This window comes from Paroedura picta, chromosome 7 (assembly GCF_049243985.1).
Source record: "Paroedura picta isolate Pp20150507F chromosome 7, Ppicta_v3.0, whole genome shotgun sequence".
Taxonomy (NCBI): Eukaryota; Metazoa; Chordata; class Lepidosauria; order Squamata; family Gekkonidae; genus Paroedura; species Paroedura picta.
The window spans coordinates 58,046,089-58,068,384 of NC_135375.1; the positions used below are offsets into that span (position 1 = coordinate 58,046,089).

Below are 22,296 nucleotides of genomic sequence, written 5' to 3' on the forward strand. Positions count from 1 at the left end.
GGTCGGACACGACTTCGCACCTAACAAAACAAAAACATGATACTGAGGTGCCAGTTACCTTTCATTTGGTTTTGTTGTTGTATGGTTTTAAATCCTACTTTTGCTAGTCCTATATAGGTGGCTTTATTCTATTCTGTAAGCCACTGAAAGCTTTTTGCTAAAATGTGGCATTTAAATATCTTCAGTAAATATGGTGCTGCAAAATATATAAGAAATATAAAGTAGGCACAAAAGATCTAATGATGCATGATCACAGAATACAGGAGGTAAGTGTGTCATATTGTAGAGTGTTTTACTTAGTTATGTGTTTTACAAAGCATTTAGAGGAAGTCAAAATCCTTTAACAATAACCTTAAATCTCCAAAATGTTTCACTCTTCAGTTTTAAACAGAAAATGTTTCATAAGAGTTTTCCTATGTTCCTTAAAGTAATTTGAATGGGGCTCATGCTTCTTGTACCCTCTTGCAAGAAGAGATAATTTGTTTGGAGAAACCTGTTTTGCCCCCATGTTCCTCTCCCCCTCCCACACACACACTGTTAGCCTTCACTAAGAGTTCACTCGTCTACCTGTCCTGAAAAAATCAAGGCCTGCAGAGTTCAGTGAGACTTATTCCTTGGTTTTAGCAATGGAAATTTCACCTTGATTCACAGTTTGCATTGATACAGACATAGCAGTTACCTTCTTTCCATATAGCATGTATCTTATGAATATTTGTGATGTGATGGTATTTTTAGAAAAGCTAGCTATATATGCTACCAGTGCAACCAACCCTCATCTTTGGCTACCAGTCTAGGACTCGAAAAACGTAGTGAGGGGAGATGCAAGGTACCAGATGGGCTGTGGTATCTGATGGGGTCTTTTCTGCTTGGGGGGCCCAAAGACTAGTGGTGAGTTTTTGAAAATGTTTGTATGCACTATAGTAACAAGGTTCCAAATTTGACACTGTGATTAATTTATTTAAAACATTTTCAGTAGCTGCAACAATTAACATTGTTACTTAAAAGGTATATTACATGTAATAACTTTGCTTTTATGTTATAGGTACGATGTATGCTGAATATATGGGGTGTGATGCTTTTTATTAGACTGTCCTGGATTGTAGGACAGGCTGGTATAGGCAAGTATAACAAAATCTAAAAGATATTTTGTTTATTATTTTCATATTATTTACAGCTTGTAAAACAGAGGAAACTTGAATTATAAACATGGTAGTCCTGACATTCTGCCTAGCCCCCATCTATATTACTTCTGTTAAGAGGCATAGTGCCTTCAAAGTTGTACCTTTTCTATATAGCTCCAAAGCAAAATATGTTTGTTACTTTTTCCTTCAGTAGAAAAAACTAACAGAAATAAAATGTACATGTAAGAGCATGTTGGTCTCTAAGTTGCTCTGGACTCTAATCTAGATGTTCTATTGCAGACCAAGGTAGGTAACTACCTTCTGAAACTGGACCAGACTGCTGATCAGTCTGGTTCAACATCATGGATCATATAATGGCTGTTGTAAGTTTACAAGTAAGGTACAGAGGCCAAAGCCCTGGTACCACTGGAATTTAGAAGTTTAGTCAAATGAATATGGAGGTTCCATTTAACCATTGTAGCGAATAACTATTGATGAGCTTATTTTCCATGAATTTGTTGCATACCTTTATAAAGTTGACTCCAGCTAGTGGCCCATCACTACCTCCTGTAGCAGTGAATCGCACAAGTTAATTACATTTTGGATGAATACTTTCTTTTTATTTGTCATGAATTTACTTGGCTTATCCATAAAGCATTATAGGAAATTATAACTCTGCCCATTTTGTTTTCAACCTCTTTCATAATAATCCATGGTATAGAATCTGCTCTGTTCACCACTTCTGCAGTCTAAGCCAATGATTTTATCATGCTTTTTACCTTGATCTCTCTCCTGATTGGTCTTTGCCAGTTCATACCACCTTAATACTTGGAAGTATTAGCGTAGTGTTAGATTTATAGAACAGTATTTTAACAGAAGGCATTTCCTCCCTTTTCATTTATGGAAATTAGCAGCCACTACAATGTCTACAAAATATGAAACATGCCATTTTCCTGATTTCAGTTGTGCAGTGCACATTAGTACTTTAGTTGGTGAATAAGTAATATCTTGCACAAATATGTTAATCATGCCTTAAACTTCAATGTTTGTTTAATGTTATTTAACTAAAATACCTTTGGAATGCACATTTTAATTGTTTGAAACACCAGGATTTGCTCAATAATGTTCATTTTAGGAAAAATTGTATTACTCAGTGTGTTCCTCTTTTCCTCCTTACAGGATTGTCAGTGTTAGTCATTGCAATGGCCACTGTTGTAACCACTATCACAGGCTTATCTACATCAGCAATAGCTACCAATGGTTTTGTGAGAGGAGGTAACAACAAATTTGCTATGCATCTCAATGTCTAAATTTCTCATGTAGTGTGAGGGTACCTTATATTTCCAACAAGTCTTCTAAACATTTTACTTTGAAACTAATGTGATACAGCTATATAAGCTGTCAACCTATAATTGCATTGTAGTGCAAAAAGGGGCAGTATAGGGCAAGCAGAAAGCATGGAGTGAAATGGCTGGGAGCCATTTATATCCTTGTTTTCTGCTCCCCGTGAAAAGCCACAGGAAGCAGAAAGGAGGAGTTCAAATGGTTCCCATCAATTTAAACCAAACACCTGATCTGTTTTGTTTGGAGAGCTGACTGCTTTTCTTGGATTACCACAAACCAGTCAAAATGTTGACAAACTTTAGTTTGTCAGCTGGTTTGTTCCCATCCCTAGTGTTTGCTGCTAATGCTTAAGTATGCATTTATTGTATTTACATTATTATTACACTGTTAAGATTCATTTTTCTATCGGCGGAACAGAATAGCATATTCACTTCTTTAAAATATTCCAAATTTTAATTCAATTTGGTCCTTGTAGAAGGAATGGGAAAAGTAGTTCAATAATGTCTGTAACAAGGCACAGTAAATGAACTAGATTCTTCTGTAGTTAGAACAACAGATGTAGTTTGCTACATGGAAAATTGCTCAAGGTATGACTCTTTTTAAATTTATTTTGTAAAATAGCAAAACTTGTAGCTGAAATAAGATATTGTACACAAAATATTTCTGGTTGTGTCTGAGGATTAATTGGAAAGTGTTAAAAACATATCCCAGCCCCTTTTCAAACATTAAATATATAGCAAATTCTTGTCCTATTTCTGTGAAACCTTGTATTTTCATAGGGAGGCCGAAGGTGTCAGACCTTCCTGATTGACTCAGGGATGTACATAAAATAATTAGGCTACTTTCTGATGAACTAGGGCTCTGAAATTGGGGGACAGGTAGTCCAAAACAAATTAATATTAAAGCCTGAACTTGCAGTAGCAAACAAGTGCATGAATCTGCTATATGCTCGTATGTAATATGTTAAATAGACTTTTGTATTTATAGTTATTTATTCTTTTATTCATTGAAAACATTCCCCCCCCCCCCAGGAGGAGCATATTATCTGATTTCCAGAAGCTTGGGTCCAGAATTTGGTGGTGCAATTGGCTTGATCTTTGCATTTGCTAATGCAGTTGCTGTAGCCATGTATGTTGTTGGCTTTGCGGAAACTGTTGTAGAACTGCTTAAGGTAAGCTATTTGTTCTCATTTACCTGTTGTAATCATACAGAATAAGATCAGTCTTCTGCTTTATTTACAGACTGGAATAATGCATTTGTTAAATTCACTATAAATTATGGTATAAAATACATTGTTGAATGTATTGAGTTTAGATGAGTAGGTAGTATTCATAGCGCTTTTGCACCATGGCTTTGATACGTAGTCAATCTTACTATCTATTCTCCATAAAATTTACATTATGACCTGTAAAATTAGTTTTGTAAAGTCCTGAAAGATTCTGGGAACCATAAAGTTTCTCTAGTAACTGCTCCTCATGCTTCATGCCCAAAGAATGTCTGAAATTCACGAAGCCATGTGAGATTTGCTAAGAAAAGAAGTTGAAAATCTGTTGGGCTGAGTGCAATGCATCTAAACAAGTATTTGGATCCTTGCTTATAACTACATTAAAAATTTATTTAGATCACCCTTGCCCTCGCCCTCCAAACCAAAATTGAAAATAATGTATTAACTAAGCAAGTACAAAGGCAAGCACCAACCATGATTTTTTTCTCATAGGAACATGGTGCTGTTATGTTGGATGGAACAAATGATATCAGAATTATAGGAGCCATAACAATTGTCATCTTGTTGGGCATCTCTGTAGCAGGAATGGAATGGGAAGCTAAAGTAAGTATTACATTCCAACTATTTAGTGTTCAGAGAAAATAAATAATATAGAAAATCCATACTTTTTTTTTAGATGTTGGAATTCAGGCCTTAATGTTCAGATTTCTGAGTGGATGACATTCTTGTAGTAACTGGACTTGAGATCATAATACAAATATCAGATGAAGGTTCTTGAAATTGCCTTGGCAAAATAGCTGTTTTGTGCTGCAAATATCTAACTCTTGCTTATGAAACAAATATCTGCCTGTAGCTAGGGTGAAAAAAGTCCATCCCATAGAATATAATGGAGGGATGGCGGCACCCTCTTAAGGAGGCCCCTAGATGTGGACCCCTTGGACCAATCATTCTGAAATGTGTAGAGGAGTCAGGGAAGAGCCTCCTGGAGCTACCCTGAATGTTTGGAGGCTCTACCTCAAACCCTAACCCTCCCCCCCCCCAGGGCCCAGGAAAGGCAGGAATGCTGAAATTCCCATTATAAAATATGCAGGAAGGGATTGGCTGCCTGGATTGACTGACAGGCGGAAGAGAGTCGCGTATAAGGCGCGTTGCTCTCTTCTGCCATTTCTAGCAGCACACGTGTGTAAGAAGAGTGAAGCGGTGACAGACAAGGCAAGGCAGCAGAAAAGGTGAGGAATGACTGGGAAGTGAGATAACATTTAGTGCTTTGCCATTCAGCTGGCAAAACGTTATTTTTACTGATGTGCGGAAATGCCCCCAATTCTACCTGGTTTTGATCTTCCTAGTAAAATTTGATGACTTGATAAGAAATGCATTCAATTAGTGACTTTGATGATGACTTCTAAAATTACAGGCACAGATTGTTCTACTGGTGATCCTGTTACTAGCTATTGTTGACTTTATCATTGGAACATTTATTCCATTTGAGAGCAAGAAGCCCAGAGGCTTCTTTGGCTACAAAGGTAAGAGTAGTATGAAATACATAATAAAGTTTGATTGATTGATAGTATGAAATACATTTTCAATGAGTTTGCCCTGTCCAGTTGGAAGACTGGTTATAGAACATGCTTTTTCAGTGTCACATTGAACTTGTAACAACATTGTAACAACTCTGAAGAAAATCTGTCTTTTTACTGTGTGTGAATTTCAGAGTGTAAAGGTTTTGAATGACTAATATATAGAAGCAGTCATTCCAATACAGATCAAGCACATATTCCTTTTTTCCATTTGGGTTTGGCCTAGAACAAATTCAAATTTCCTAGTTACAGTGCATGAGTTCATGTTTACACACACTAACCCAAAGGTCCACTACTATTTTGAATCTGTGGCCTCCTTTGGAATTCTGGCATAGGGTGGAGATCTCAACCATGAAAAGGCTCCCACAGGAGGTGGAGACACATACATGCTCAGAGGAAGTCAAAGGACAGAGGAAAAGGGGTAATTTTTAAAATACACTGGGAAAGAGGGATGAGACTGAATAAAAATGGTCGATGATCAGATGTGGCCTCACCCACACATTTGGGACCCCTGTATTAAAGTCTAATGTTACATCTCCCTGGAAGTCTTTGGTAGTCCTAAGAAAATTGCTGTGGCAGTAAACCCTGTCAAATAAAATTATTCTTGGGATTGCTCCCTATTGCTATAATCCTGTGCAGACAGCTGTTAGTGAATCCCACTGACATTACATGAATGAAGACTAATTCTGTGTAGACATGTATGGGAATGGACTGTATGCCATTTTTTGATCTTATGTAGCACATCTACTTATGCCTTGCCTTCCCCCCATGTGTTCAGTGAACAAATGATTTTATACATTCTGTCTTGCTCCAGTAAGCATGAAAAGCAAGTTAAACTGCTTGTAAAATAATGAAAACATGAGTAAGAAGGGGTGAAATGACATAGTGCTGGTTATAGCTGTCACGTACAGCAGTAAGCTATTGGAAGGAATGATAGCCCATAACAAATAGGTGCTTCAGGCGATGGTCACCTCTAGGATAGATTTCTGCAACTCGTTCTATGCAGGCCTCTTCTTATCCCTGATCCAGAAACTTCAACTAGTGCAAAATGCCACAGCCAAAGTACTTAAGGAACACCTGCATTGAGCAAGGGATTGGACTAGACGGCCTGTGTGGCCCCTTCCAACTCTGTTTCTATGATTCTACCTTGGAGGGCCCACACTCCAACAACTGCACTGGCTACCAGTTGACTATCGGATCAGGCTTAAGGTTCTGGTAACCACCTTCGAGGCCATACATGGTCTAGGCCCTAAGTATCTGAGAAACCGCCTTTCTACCTATGCCCTCCAAAGAGCTTCATCAACACCAGCCAACTGGTGATGACAGGTGGGTTTCCGTAGCCCAAGGGAAGCTCATCTGTCATCAATCAGAACTAGGGCTTTGTCAGTCTTGGCCCCCACCCAGAAAACATCAGGGCCCTACCAGAGCTGAAACAATTGCACAGGGCCCAGGCTTTCAGTCAAGACAAATGAACAAGCCATCAATCACCAACCAAAGACCAGATTCCCTTTCTACCATCAACTGCACTATTAGAAGAAAAAACAGAATCACAGTGCAGAAAAAACGGAGTTGCTAATTGTTGAATGTTAAATTATAAACTGCTTTATTTGATATAAGTTACTATTGTTAAAGATAGATTCAAGTGAGTTGGGCTGCAACATTTGTGGAGAATGAGGGGGGAGCTATTAGAGTGCACTCACTGCTACATCTGATAGGAAATGTTTGAGAGCATGTGTTGACACACAATACGAATGTATGAAATGCTTCTTTTGGGAGGACAGAGGATATCAAGGAATAATGGGGGGAGGGATTGGAGGTCTCTTGCAAGAAACGTATTGATGAAAATTTTCCTTCTCATGGCCACAGAAATTTAGGCAGAATTCAAGGTATTTGTGCGTGTATGATGGTTTTGTGATACTCTTAACTATTAGTATTACTAGAAAAAAGCAAATAAGGTCCTTTCTTTTGACATACCAAATGGTAGTTACACACTGTAGTCTTTTTGTAGTGCAGAAAGATTCCTTTTAAGATCATGTCTTACACAGCATGTAGTATAGCACTGCATTCCCCATAAAAATCCATTCACATATTGTGTGTCTTTTCAGAAGTAAGTCCCCTTCAGCAGAAATTCTGACTTTCCCTTTAATGTTCTTTTGCTTTTAGGGTTTTTTAGTTTTCTTTTGCCACAGCTTGTAGTTACTGCTGCTATTCTTAGGGAGGCAGGGGACTTTAATGCTACTTTTCCATTTGTAGCCAGCTGTAACGACTATTCATTTTTTAGAAAATGTAGGTATGCAAGAATGCTACCAGAGAAGCAGCTAGCTATGCAAAAGGAGGAATTAATTTAGCTAAAAGGAGATAGAAGAAAGGACAGTTTTTAAAAGACCATAGCTCGGATAAATCTCAATAATCTGTCCTTTTAAAATAGCTTGTTACTACAAGTGAATTCTTGCGTTTAAAGCAAACTATAACAAACTATGTTTAAGGAAAGACAAACACCCTCACAAAAACGAACATTGCAATGCAATTATGTGCCAGAGATCTAGATCTCTCAGTATATGTTGTTTCTCTATTATGGTTAAAAATGGTTAAAAGACTAGTCTCCTTAGAGTAATTTCCTTTAGTTTTAACTGTTTCTGAATTGCTTAAGTGAAGAATGGCTGCTGTGGTTATTTATATATTTTAATATATGTTTTCTGGTTGTTTTGTTTTTGAACAGCTGAAATATTTTCAGAGAATTTTGGACCAGATTTCCGAGAGGGGGAAACTTTCTTTTCAGTATTTGCTATATTTTTCCCAGCTGCAACAGGCATTCTAGCTGGTGCCAATATCTCAGGTGATCTTGCGGTGAGTGTATTTTTGGTCTGATGCTTACATATTCAGTCTAAATCATTTGTAGGATTTTAAAATTGACTGAATTTTTCTTTCAGGATCCCCAATTAGCCATACCTAAAGGGACACTGTTGGCCATCTTAATAACTACTGTGGTTTACATAGGAATTGCTGTATCTGTAGGTAAATAGCTGACTTTCATTTATTCATTATTACATAATGTTTTCATATTGTTGAATCTTTATGGTTTTAAGGTGCTACTCAAGTCTAGCTAATAACCTTTACAGGTATAAATCTGACTGTATTCAGACAATTCCATCAACTAGTGTCTTGTAGCAATTTGTTTTCTGTTCTGTTAAACTTGGATAAAAAATTGGAAATAGATTGGATAAGCCAACATGATGAGTTTTGATAAGTTTGTCTTCCTGTGCTGTAATAAAAACTAGTTGTGTTTCCAGAAACTTTAAAGCGGCTTTCATCGTAACCCCAGAACCAAGTGGTATCGAAAGCAAGAAACAAGTAGGGGTTGTTCGCCATTGCCTTCCTCATCGCAGCAACCCCGTTTTTCCTTCATGGTCTCCCATCTAATTCTGGCTGATCCCTTTTAGCTTCCACAGTCTAGTGAGATTGAGCTTCTCAGGGCTATTCAGGCTGCTTTATAACCACGATATTTAGTCATATTCAGTGTTTCACTTTTTTTTTTCAACATGATGCATTTGGCTTTATTGACACCTAAGGAGAGAACGTGCATATATGCACACAAAGTAGAAATAGCAGGGAGGAGATTCTCAGTAGTAGGCAGGGAAATTGGCATTCAAGTTTTTGGAAAACTGATTTTAGATTTTTCAGGGTTTCTTTCAACATTTTGACTACTTTTGTAAGTGCCTTAGAAAGCCAAATATACACAGAGCTTATTTGCAATTTATTATACAAGTGATTTTGACATTATTTGTGATTTCATTCTGAGTAAACAGAACTCTGTAGGCAGCTATTACTGAGCATGTGTGACATGCGTCCTTTTAAGATGTAGCTACAAATCTGGATGGGTCTCTGCCAATTATTATTACTTGACATGGGAAGAAAAGGGAATTGTTGTGTCCCCCCCCCCCCCGATACTATTTTCTGCTTGCCAGCTTTGAGTGATAATTGGTTTTTATCTTGTAAACAGATTGCAATTGCACACTTCAGGATACAAGTCTTATAGAGAACTCTAAAGAGCCTGTGTCCAGCATGCTCTTGTAAAAATCCAATTTGCATCGCTGTTCAAACTAGGGAGATGCTATGAGCTTCAGGGAGAAACTTACTTGCAATTTCCGTAGGATCTTATAACTTGAATGCTCAGTTTTTAACACGTTTGTTTTTTGTTTGCTTCAGATTACTACAGGTACATGCTTTCCACGTATCCTGTAATATAGCCAGGTTCTAAATAAAAGATTTTTAGCAGGATCTATTGAGCTGGTATTTTTAGAAATCAAATCAAACTTACCTTAGTATTGTACTAATGTCTCTGGTCTTTCCTCTTATTCCTTCCCTCCCAGCTGTCCTCTTATCACATGATAAGTATCATTCCCAGGACCTCCTTGTTATTTAAAAAAATGTTAATCTGCAGATCATTAAAAGCAAAGAAAAATTCCTTCAATGCAATCTCTGAAAGTAATTTAATAAAATATGTTCACTTGACTCTTTCAGTAGGTCAGTTGACATAGTTTTTACTAATTGACTGGGCTGAAATATATGCAATACTTACTATCCTATCAAACCCAAACTAATTTTACTGGACTAAAATTTTACTGGACATAAAATGCATTGTTATAACATACTGAGAATGTAAAACTGCAATATTTGATAGGTTTATAGAATTTAAAATTTCGTAATGCCTTATTACTATATAAACAGCATTGCAAATATATCCAATACTTTTGAGTGTCTTCTGGTTGAAGGACAGTTTATCATCAGCTAACTCATGTTCCAATAAATCCAAGTGTCCCCATACATACTGTCTAGTGGGAAAACACATGAACTAATATTTCAAACAAGTTAACATGGCAGGATCATGATCTACAAGTAGATGCAGTATTTTTGTAGCATCCTGACAGGAGTACAGATGGTAGCATAACTTGGGACTCTTAACATAGATAGGAAACATGCATGTCAGTGTGGATCCTTGAGTTCAATAGTAAAGAAGAGTACACACTGTAGACTTCTGCCTGTGTTTCTTGGAAATCAGTATCCTTTATATGGCCATTAATTGCTGACTACTTTTACTTAACCCTGTGGCTTTTAAAAGACGGGAGGGGAGACCAAAGTAGTCAGTTTGGTTGAGCCAAGTTGCAGCATTAAGAATCTATCGTTAGTCTGGCACTGAACTGCAGTATCTTCGTTTCCCGTGCTTTTAGATAGGGAAGTGTAGCTGTTTTGCAGCTCAAAATGTTCAGAAGATTCAGTACAAATTCATTAAACACTTCAGACAAAATACAACAGTTAATTTGTGTATGTGTTGCCTGGGTAAATTCCAGCAGCTGAAATAGTTGTCTTCTGCTTGTTTAAGCAAGCCATTTTGAACTTTTGGAAATTGTAAAGTGTAAATAGTCTAAACTGCAGAAAACCAAATAAATTTTGTAGCTTTCATTCTGTAGCATCATAATAAACATATGGAAATAGATATTGCCTGCTTACAAATATGTACCCAGTATTTTGTGGAACATAGACATGAGTTTCTCAGAATGTCACTTTGATTTTGCAGAGCCTTGTATGTCTTTTTTGTTTTTAGACTACAGTCTGTGGCATTTTAAGAAGTCTGGGAAATCAGTGTTCTGAACAAAATGATTTGTATCTGGTTTTGAAATGGTCATAATCCAAATACATTATACTTTCTAATTTACATGCTGGTGGACAAATACTACATATTTTTCCGTACCTGTGCACTAATAGTACAAATATCTCCATATCTGTCTGGGCTAGTATTTTAAGATAGTTGAGATTCACCTGGTTCTAGCAACATTTTGTGACTGACTAAAGGTATTTCAATGTTGTGCAATTCTCAGTGCAAAAAAGAGAGGTTTTATAGTTCTAAAACCTGTGATTTCTTGAGTCTTAACCTAAAATATGAGGATGAGAGTTTGTATGCCTGTGTATATCTGTTTAGTAAAGATTTAGAAATAATCCTCCTTTTCTCGAATATATTGAAGGCAAATATGATGCAGTTGGCTTCACTATTCAAAGATAATTGCTTATATACTTTGTTCTAGGTTCCTGTGTTGTGCGAGATGCAACTGGGAACATCAATGATACAATTATCTATGAGCTAACAAATTGCACTACTGCAGCTTGCAAGTTGAAGTTTGACTTCTCCTCCTGTGAAAAGACAGCATGCCCTTATGGGCTAATGAACAACTTCCAGGTGCGCAGTGACTTCTCTTGGCAGTGTAAACTGAGTGTTTTCTTGATGTTTTCTGTGTTTGGGAGCAGACTACAATAGAGTGTTATGTGCACATAATAAATGTCTGGCCAAATGTTTAATCTACAACTCTTTTCGCTGAAAACTTTTAAAGTTAATAGGAAGAAAGAATGTGTGTTTGCTGGTGGCTTTTGCTTGTGCTTGGTTCATAATATTCAGAGTCTGCATGCTACTTACTTTTTTTATGATGTGCATGCTACTTTTATTGTTATCTCTAGTCACACAGGTTTTTAAAATATGCAAGTCTGTAAAACCTATTTAGCAAATGTGTCTGAAACAGATATTTTCCCCATTTAAAATGTATGGAGAAGGATACTACTTGCCCCATTAACATCATCACATACTGTTCTTTTGTGATGATGATATCTGTATCACTCCTATCTTGATATATAAATACTAGCCTCAAATCCCGTTCCTAAGAATGGACCTTGAAAGGGTTCCCTCCCCTGGCCCCTGGCCAGGCAGCTTTAAGGTGGCTTTTGGCGGCAGCTAGCAGCTGGATCAACAAGAGTAAATCCATATGCTCAAGATATTCTTTTAACTACTGCAAATAGCTTGGAATAATTAAGACTTAGTTTTGTCTATTGATTTGGAAGTAGCATCTGAGGTTCCTTAGGAAGTGAACTGCTTAATACTTACCACACGTTTTCCTGTAAACTAAATGTTTGTGAATGAATAGTTTGTGGAACAAATCCCTTTAGGAATTATGTAACTAAGTTATATTATGGAACTCATCCAATAGTTCTGAGTCAATCTTAACTAACTGTTTAAATAGCTTTAAAAGTCTCCAGTTCTGAGAACTTTGTAGAACATATCAAGCATTACTGCTATGCAAGCCCCCCATTCCAACCCTGTTAGATCATGTATAGGTGTTTTGCAGAACCCTCACTGAAATGAAGAAGTTGTATAACAGTTCCGTTGATCGATAAATATCCGCACTGTTTCCTTTTCATGACTCAGAAGATTTTATAGTGGCTTTCAGACTTCTTCAAAACCTGTATTTAGCCCCTTGCTTATTGTGCATTTAGTAACTATGAGAAGTACTAACCAATGTTCCATTAATATTTTATTATTAAACTAGTAATCAAGCCCGCTGTACCTAAAATACAGCGGGCGCTAGGGGCTCCCTTGGTCGGAGGCCTGACGCGGCATCAGGCCGCCAGCAAAGAGCAACTGCGAGCGGCTCGCAGTTGCTTCCTTGTTAGCAGGGCGGGAATCAGCTGGGCCAATCGGCAGGGGCTTCATGCCTGCCAATTGGCCCGGCCAATGGTCTGTCTGGAGGAAGGGGCCAATCGGCACCCTTCCTCATCCCGGACCGAGCCCGCCCTAATTCCTCCCACAAAGCCTTTACGGCTTTATTTAGTCCGTGACGCCTGCGGCGCCGTGGGCTGTGTTCAGATGTATAAAAGTTTGTGAGTAGTAATACTATAATTCTATCCATAGTGTTTTTTCTCTGAATAATTGAATTCTTTTAGAAACTAGAAGAGGTTTGTCTATCAGATTTTACACTAAAGCAGTGGTTCTCAACCTTGGGATCGCAACCCCATTTGGGGTTGCTTGGCCCCTTCCCCTGGGTTGCCAGGTTTCTGGCGGCGTGCGAAGGCGGGGAGTGGCAGAAGCAGCAGAGCCATGGCAAATGGCCACCTCCACGCCACCTCAATTGTTGTGCGCCTGCGTGCACACAGTCATGCACACCACATGGGCACACATGTGTTGCTGCCGCCGCTGAAGTTGGGGTCACAGCAAAGGTAAGGTTGAGAACTGCTGCACTAAAGTATCTTATGTTATATCTTCACTTCTTATATTTATATTCTACTTCTAGGTAATGAGTATGGTATCAGGATTTGCACCTTTGATTTCTGCTGGTATCTTTTCTGCCACACTTTCTTCTGCATTAGCATCTCTTGTCAGCGCACCTAAAATTTTCCAGGTAAGAAGTTGTTTTGAAATCAGCACTATAAAATTACTCTTCTAAACGCTGTATACCTGAAGTTCATATACTGTTTCTTTAGATAGAATCATGGAGTTGGAAGGGGCCATATAGGCCATCTAGTCCCACTCCCTGATCAATGCAGGATTAGTATCTGTCCAGTGCCGGTTGAAGACTGTCAGTGAGGAGAGCTCACCATCTCCTTAGGCAGTCAGTTCCACTGCTGAACTATTGACTGAGGTTTCCCCCCAATATCTAGTTGATATTATTGATATTATTTTACATGTAGTTTAAACTCATTACTGCGGATTGTATCCTCTGCTGCCAACAGGAATCACTTCTGCCCTCCTCTAAGTCAGTGGTCCTCAACCTGCGGGCCGCGGCCCGGTGCCAGGCCGCAAAGGCCATGGCGCCGGCCGCAGCTCCCTCTCCCTGCCCCCCCCCCGCAGTAAAAAACTTCCCAGGCCGCAAGCTTGCAGCCCGGGAAGTTTCTTACTGCGGGAGGGCGAGGAGAGGGAATCAGGGCCGGGCGCGGCCTGATGTGCGGATGTGGCCTGCGGGCGCGGCCCGATCCCTGCCGGTCCCCAGCCTCAGAAAGGTTGGGGACCACTGCTCTAAGTGACAACCTTTGAAATACTTAGAGAGCAGTCATGTCTCCTCTCAACCCCCTCCAGGCTGAACATTCCCAAGCCCCTCAGCCTTTCTCAAGGCTTAATCAAGAAATTGAGGTCTCAGGGCCAAAACCAAACTGATAAGATAATGATACTGCCTTTTATTTCAACTTTACTCATGTGCAGGTTACCATTGTTTGGAAGTAATACATACAATTATAAGTTGATTTTCCCAAGTCCTTCTATAACTTTATCTCAGGAGGGCTTGTGAAGACTCATCTATATATCTAAACCTGAACTGGACCATCAAAAATTCACACCGTAGGGCCCAAGGATCAATAGAAGAGTTTGCTAAAAGCATGTGGGAAGCCTTAGGTTTGCAGAAAAATATTAACTTGTATGTGTGTCCTGGGATGTTGTGTGTGTCAGAAAACCAAAATCAGAAGCGTTGTCTGCTATTTTAAGAAAAATATAACACTGAGATGTCAGGAGACTCTGTTATGAGATCTTGGCAGCAATTTGAGGGGTTGCTTGGCATCTGGTAACAAACATTGCAAGGCCTGAGTGTAAGCACAGTGCAAAAGGGATGAGAAACAAATGAGAAATGAAAGAGGGAATATATATATTTTAATATAATTTTACATTGTATTTAAAGGTGGAAAATGTACTAGGTAGCACAATACTAGCCTCTTATTGTTCATTATTTAAAATTTTCCCATAAAACTGAAGAGAACAATAGGATTTTTAATGTGAAAAACCAGTATAGTTTTGACTCTAAGCGTTTGCTGGCAGGGGCTCATGCGAATTGTAGTCCATGAACATCTGGAGGACCACAGGTTTGACTACCCCTGATCTAAATGATTTGCTATTCTTTATTGGTAGTTGAATTATTCCAATCTCTTCTCTCTTTTTTTTTAAGGCTCTATGTAAAGACAATATTTACCCAGGTTTCTCGATGTTTGCTAAGGGCTATGGGAAGAATAATGAACCTTTACGAGGATATCTTTTGACCTTCCTGATTGGGCTTGGATTCATATTAATTGGTGGGTGTGATTTATGAGCTTTGTTTGTGAGAAAGGATTTTTGCCTAATTTTTCCTGTCAAGTACCTCAGAAGCACTGAATATAATCTACATTAGAAATCAAGTAGTTGGTTAGATCACTATCTTGATCATGTAAGAATTCTGAGGTTAATGAGCAAGCCATATATATATATTTGACAAAATCTGAAACTGAACAATACAGACTTATTAGCACCTTTTATGCTACAGTGAATGAATGTACCATCTGCATGTGCATGCATTTGCTTGTTTGTAAGAAAGATGCAACCAGGGATCAATATCTGGATAAACCTATGATTTAAGTCACTTGTTCAGCTGTATGAGCATTGAATGTAACATGAGAATCAATGAATGTATAAAGAGAAATCACGTGTACATTGTACTTGTGTTTATTATATTTGTGAACAGTTATTGTTAGTGCTGACTAAAGGATATGCAAAAAAAACCCTATACTTTGGTTTGGACCTACTGGACCCAAAAAAATTTCAGTATTTCTGAAAAACCTTGGATCCCGATACCAGTATGTTATTTAGATCTTGAATTTTTTCAGAAATTCCAAATTTTGGGGGGTCCAGTAGACACATGAAAAAAAACCAATAATTTTTAAAAAGCCAGCCCAACTCTGGGGCTAGCTTGGCCCTAAAGAATTTATTTCGCTTTGTGTGATTGCAAAGAATACCCATGGTTCTCTTTCATTTATTCAAAATATTTTTAGCCAGCACTCTCAGGTAAAATGCTGTCAAGGTTGCTTATTTTTATTCAAAATAAATAACCAGCAGCTTAAAATAAATAACCAGCAGATTAAAATTAACAATAACATTACATGTAACCCTTTCTGTTTTACCTTGGTCGTAAACATAAAAGTATAATGACGTTTTTCTGTCTTTACAGCTGAATTGAATCTCATTGCTCCAATTATCTCCAACTTCTTCTTGGCTTCTTATGCCTTAATTAACTTCTCAGTGTTCCATGCTTCACTTGCAAAATCCCCAGGTATGAATTATGTCATTACTCTTATGCACATGAAACAAATTAATGGAGGCAAAAGTGCCTTTTAAAATTCCTTTAAATTGCAGTTAAGTGCTTGCACAAGCTGTCATTGGACTACAAAGAACAAACATTTTATATTTCACTATCAGCCAACCATGCTGTGGCCAGCAGTTTGCACCAAACCAACATGAAATTTTAAAGGCTGTCCATTTCTCTTTCATTAGAACTTAATGCGTGTGTGTATTTAAAATATGCTGTTCTTTGGCCTCGAGGTGCCCCATATATATGTAGTTACATGTTAATACTCCACAGATATGTATGGTATTAAAATGCTCTGGAAGTTGCTGGTAACACAAAAGGAGAAACTACTGTTCATTCACTTTATTCTGTTTGCTTTTTGAATAGGTTGGCGTCCTGCTTTTAAGTACTACAACATGTGGGTGTCCCTAGTTGGCGCAATACTTTGCTGTATAGTGATGTTTGTCATTAACTGGTGGGCAGCACTTCTCACATATGTCATCGTTCTAGGACTCTACATTTATGTAACTTACAAGAAGCCAGGTGGGTGCATGTGTAGGAAACACTAGGTCAGTGATGGGATTAATAATTTGATTATGGTATTAAAAATGTGTGATCTGTTTTGCCTTGTGTACACGATAGCGTATTTTGCTTTTTAGTGTTACTGACTGGAGCCTGTTTCAAAAGTTAACTAGGTAATACAATTTACAGACCCTAAAGTGAATTTCATACAAAGATACTACAAGAAATGAGATATGTTGTTCAGGGCACAGTTGAGATTGTACTTGGTAGGCGTTTTCTCAAGAGAAATGGGAAGGTAACTGGCAAAAAAACATTGTGGCAGACTAAAGTGGAATAATAAAACTATTTTGAAAGCTGTTTCTTTGATCTAGGACAGGTTTTCTCAACCAGGGTTTTATAAAACCCTGGGGTTTCCCAGGTTAGGTGCAAGCTAATTAATTTTAATATATTTTTAAATGTGTTAAGCATTTGTTGGGTGATCTTGACCATATATGGTCGTGTCAGCCCACCCACCCCTCTCAAAATGGCCTGGATGGGGTGGTAAGGAGATAGGTGAGCCAAGTACACAGCTCTTCTTCCCAACCATATTCTGCATGATCGCGCCACTTCTGGGGTTTCTTGAACCCTGAAGAACGTTCCACAGGTTTCTCAAGGGTAAAATTGAGAAAGGCTGCCCTAGGGCATCCAAGCCAGTGTGGTGGTGTTGTGGTCAGAATGTCTACGGGGACCCAGATTTGAATTCTAATCTGCTGTGGAAGGTTTGCCAGGTGACCTTGGGCCAGTTACACATTCATCCTAACTTGCTTGTCAGAGGAGCTGCTGCAAGCTATGATGTAAGCCATTTTAGGTCCCTATTGGGGAGAAAGGTGAGATGCAATTGAAGTAAATAAGTTAAATAAAAAATCTGTAGGGCTTTCATGTAATGTTGTATAGTGGTTGTGTAAGAAATGATAGTGCTTTACAAAATACATTATGTTCCTAATTTTTTTTACTTTAAAAAAAATTAAGCAATAAATATGACACTTCAAAAGTCTAGTAAAATGAAGTGGGATAAGAGATTATGAAGCACCAAGCATCTTTGCAAAAGATCTGTAATATTATATGGTGTTAATTCTTACACAACTGCTATACATTACATGAAAGTCTTACAGGTTTTGTAGTTTATTGCTGTAGTAGATGCTGCGGGTCATTGATAAGTACCTGCTTTCCAGGCACAAAGTCCAGGGGTCAGTCCTTGTTATCTACAGTCAAAAGGATCAAATAGTAGGTGATGTGAGGGATCTCTATCTGAGTTCCTGGAGCACTGCCACAGAGAAGAGCAACGTGAGTGATCCAAAGCTTGGTGCCCTATGAGGAAAGGCTAAGGGACTTGAATATGTTCCTCCTGGAGAAGGGGAGGTTGAAAAGGGGCATGATTGCTGTCTTTAAGTATTTGAAAGGTTGTCACTTGGAGGAGGGCAGGGAATGGTTACTGTTGGCAGCCGTGGATAGGACCACTGTAATGGGTGTAAACAATGGTACCAGCTAGGTATTGGGGAAAGAATACCAATCAGCATAGGTCAGCTGTGAAATTGGCTGTTTAAGGAGGTGATAATCTTCTCCTCACTGGCAGTCTTGAAGCAGCAGCTGGACAGATACTTACCATGGATACTTTATTCTGATCCTGCATTGAGCAGGGCGTTGGACTGGATGGATTGATTATGGTCCCTTCCAAACTCTGATTCTATTATTCTTAGCTCAGTTGACAAAACTGACCTTGATAGATTAGCGGCCTGGCTACATGTAAGGCAGCTTAATGTGTATTCTTAAACTGGTCCCAAAACACTTGCTTCGGTAAATTACTGGTAAAATCTCTTAGAGGCATTAACCCTTGCTTTGAGCATTTTAGGAAGGAGGTTTTCTTTTTATCAGTATACTGAATCCAGTTCACATCTTCAGCTACCTTTGGTACTGTCTTGTCCACTTTTGGGTTCTGCTTGAGTTTTAGAATGAGAATGGATTTGTTAACTACCCTTTTCTGGTCATCTTCAAACCAGCCAGATCAAAGACTTTACCTCATTGGGCTCCTTCTGCTATAACAAACAAACAATTCTTTTTCCAGATGTAAATTGGGGATCTTCAACTCAAGCCTTGACCTATCTAAATGCACTACAGCATGCTGTTCGCCTTTCAGGTGTGGAAGACCATGTGAAAAACTTCAGGTAATTTGAGATAGATAAATATCTTAGTGTACTGTGTTCAGTTTTGGGAACCACAATTGAAGATGTATACGAACTGGAGCATGTCCAGAGGGAGGCCAATGAAAATGGTGAGGAATTTGGAGACCAAGACGTATGAGAAAAGGTTCAGGGAACATGATCTGTTTAGCCTGGAGAGAAGATGACTAAGAGGTATATGATAGCCATCTTCAAGTACTTGAAGGGCTGTCACAGAGGATGGAGCAGAGTTATTTTCTATTGCCCCGGAGGGCTGGACCAGAACCAATGGGATGAAATTAATTCAAAAGAATTTTTGGCTGAACAGGCTTTCTCTGGAGGTGGTAGGTTCTCCTTTGGAAGTTTTTAAGCAGAGTCTAGATAGCCATCTGACAGAAATGCTAATTCTGTGAACTTAGTCAGATTTTAAGTGGGTGGACAGAAGGGACTGCATAAGTGCTTGGCTCTTGTAGCCATTTACCTGCATTTTGCAGTGGGTTGGACTAGATGACCCTATAGGTCCTTTCCAATGCTATGAATTATATACATGCTAATATGAGCAAACAATAATATACTATAGGGGCCAACTAACATAACAGTAGAAACTGACAACCACACATTTTGAAAGGGAGTTTGTATTCTCTCACTCTGTAGTGGTGAGTCCACCGAGGTAACATGAACAATAAATGTAAGAATAATATTGAAACCCCAGCTTGAATGGTTTTCAGCTTGCATATCGTGCAAGGTTGCTTGCTTATAACAAAGTAAATACAGGTGGGCTTGTTTTGCAGTACTTTTTGGTCCTGGCCCCTACCTGGTGAAATGCACTCCTGGAAGAGCTGCAGGCCCTACAAGAACTTCTTTAGTTTTGTAGGGCCTGCAAAATGAAACTCTACCTCCAGGCTTTACATTGGGGCCAGTGAACAACTGAATTTGATACTATCACATGGAGTCCTCTTCAAAGACCCCCCCACCCCGAGTGGGAGATGGAGAGACAGAAACGTAGTTGGGATGATTATTGATTTTTAATCTGTTTTAATTTGTTTTAACTGTTTTTAATTTTAATGTGTAAATAGTTATGAACCGCCCCAAGTCAGAAATCCTGAAAGGGGTGGTATATAAATCTAATAATAATAATAACAACAACAACAATAATAATAAATAAATTTGGGCCCAGGTGAGTTACAACCAAACCAAAAGGATCTGAGGGATGTTATGTAAAGAAATAGAGAACACGTCCTACAAACAAAAACAGGTTGTGAGTTATTGATCCCATCAGTTGTGCTTTGTGACAGGCAACCCATGCTGCCACTGTGTGGCATTGGCTGGGAAGCCACGAGTTGCTGCTTCATAGGTGAAAAGGCCATTACCCACTGTTCATTATATCTTTACCCTGCTCTATCAGGTGGCCTAGCCAATAATAAAGTGTTGAGTAGACTATTTTGCTAGCTCTGTTAGCTGTTTTTGCTAGCTTGAATTTTAATTTTAATCAGTATATTGCAAGTTGTATATTTTTGCTATAAATAACAAACTAAAATCCTATCAACACAAGACCAAAATTTAATTTCCCTCTAAAAACCAGAAATCTTTAAATGTGCTCATGAATTGGGAAGCTTTTGATAAATTTTGTAAAGGTTAGCTGTATTTGAGCCTTCACAGGTTGACCGAAGAAAGAGTTCACATAACTTGAAAATGCCATAAAAAGAACACTTCTTCTATATCCATAAGATGATATTTTTGTTTTGAAGATAGATTTCAGAGTAGTGTCTGGCCAGGAACACAGCAGGCCTATTCTGGTCGTTCTGTTTTAGGCAAATATCGGTGGTATCTTGGTGTCTTCTGTTACCTTTGCTGGAGTTCAGCTAATCAATGAATATTAGAGACACTTACTACTGAAATGTATGGAAATACTCCATAAAATGTTATGCAATTTGAGTTACTGTGTGGACAGAATCTATGGCTTATTAAGAGCAGTTCAGATGGATAATTTATGATATACATACTATTTATCTTTTAAATCTACAACTAGGCCACAGTGTCTTGTTATGAGTGGTCCTCCAAACTCGCGTCCTGCATTGCTTCATCTGGTACATGCCTTCACCAAAAATGTAGGGTTAATGATCTGTGGTCACATACATATGGTAAGTCAGAATAATTTCTTATATCTTTTATAAAATGACATGTGAACCTGTCCCACTGCCCCTCTTTTCGGGGAAACCATGTCAGATGATGCAGTACTAGAGAAGAATACAAATAATGACTGTACTAATGTGTTGGTGAGTAGGGCATAGACTTGAGGGATATTGGGGAACATCTTGGAACAAACAGATTGTACAAAAATTTGAGTGCACCTGAGTTGCAATATAATCAGACAGCTGGTGTATAACATAAAAAAGCTTGTATATCAGCTCTAAGCTGACTTCTGGGGAAAGCTAGCAGGAGATGAAGAGCATCCAGTTTAAAGCAAATCATTCTTAGGATGATGGTATAAATGTTTCATGTCCTTAGTGGGGATATGGCTGAGCCTTTCAACAAGCATGAAGAAACAAATGGCAGCTATGACTTAGCTGTTTTCTAAATTTTATTGAAATACTGTCATGTTAGCAGAAGAACCTTAACTTTAATTCTTGGATACTAAGAAGCAGATATTCTCAAAGAATATATGTGGATTTACACCATTAGGGAGGGGCACGAACTGGGAAAATGGAGTTTGGGGTCATGGCCGAACTCTGACCTCCAAACCAGGTGATTTGTTGCACCACTGGTTCAGCACTGGCTGAGTTTCTTCCACACAGAAAAAGAGCTATGATTTTGGGTTATTGAAAAGGTCCACACAACTGAGGAATAGATAACTAGATAACTGAGAAAAAGAGGCATTTTGGATCTATTATATTTATATATCACCCTCCCCTGAGGCTCAGGGCGGTTTACATAGAACTAAGCAAACAGGGAACGGTACAGATAACTTAGTAGTTGTAAACAGTAACAATACAGTGATGACAATAGAACAATATGATAGAACAGCAGAACAATGGTGAGGATAGTAATTTAACTACAGCATACTGATGGCCCTGTGCATTGGACAAATCCAAGGTTGTTTTCATGGGAGGGAAGGTTTGGGGGCCAATGGAAGGTGATTTGTTCAGATCAACCTCAACTAAATGCCTGGTGGAGGAGCTCCCTTTTGCAGGTCCTGTGGAATTGTTCGTTCTGTTAGGGCCCTGATCTCCTCTGGGAGCTTGTTCTACCAGGTTGGGGCCAGGATGGAGAATGATCTGGCCCTGGTTGAGGTCAAGTGAACTTCCTTGGGGCCAGGGATCACCAGGCTGCTGGAGATAGCAGAGCGTAAAGTTCTTTGAGGGGTGTAGGCAAAAGGGTGGTCCCGCAGGTACACTGAGCCAGACTGCATATGGC

General features: G+C 38.7%; 1 protein-coding gene across 2 annotated transcripts in view; it reads left to right on the forward strand.

Moving 5' to 3' along the window:
• Positions 1–22,296, forward strand: part of SLC12A2 (solute carrier family 12 member 2) — a 57,625-nt gene that overhangs the window by 16,969 nt on the left and 18,360 nt on the right. For both annotated transcript variants that reach the window (XM_077344467.1, XM_077344466.1), the window contains exons 3-16: positions 1,043–1,118; positions 2,301–2,396; positions 3,497–3,636; positions 4,183–4,293; positions 5,105–5,213; positions 7,987–8,114; positions 8,198–8,282; positions 11,348–11,499; positions 13,379–13,486; positions 15,017–15,140; positions 16,049–16,150; positions 16,553–16,708; positions 18,789–18,888; positions 20,912–21,023. In XM_077344467.1, the coding sequence (XP_077200582.1) occupies positions 1,043–1,118; positions 2,301–2,396; positions 3,497–3,636; positions 4,183–4,293; positions 5,105–5,213; positions 7,987–8,114; positions 8,198–8,282; positions 11,348–11,499; positions 13,379–13,486; positions 15,017–15,140; positions 16,049–16,150; positions 16,553–16,708; positions 18,789–18,888; positions 20,912–21,023 (1,599 nt within the window). The remainder of the gene's footprint in view (positions 1–1,042; positions 1,119–2,300; positions 2,397–3,496; positions 3,637–4,182; positions 4,294–5,104; positions 5,214–7,986; positions 8,115–8,197; positions 8,283–11,347; positions 11,500–13,378; positions 13,487–15,016; positions 15,141–16,048; positions 16,151–16,552; positions 16,709–18,788; positions 18,889–20,911; positions 21,024–22,296) is intronic.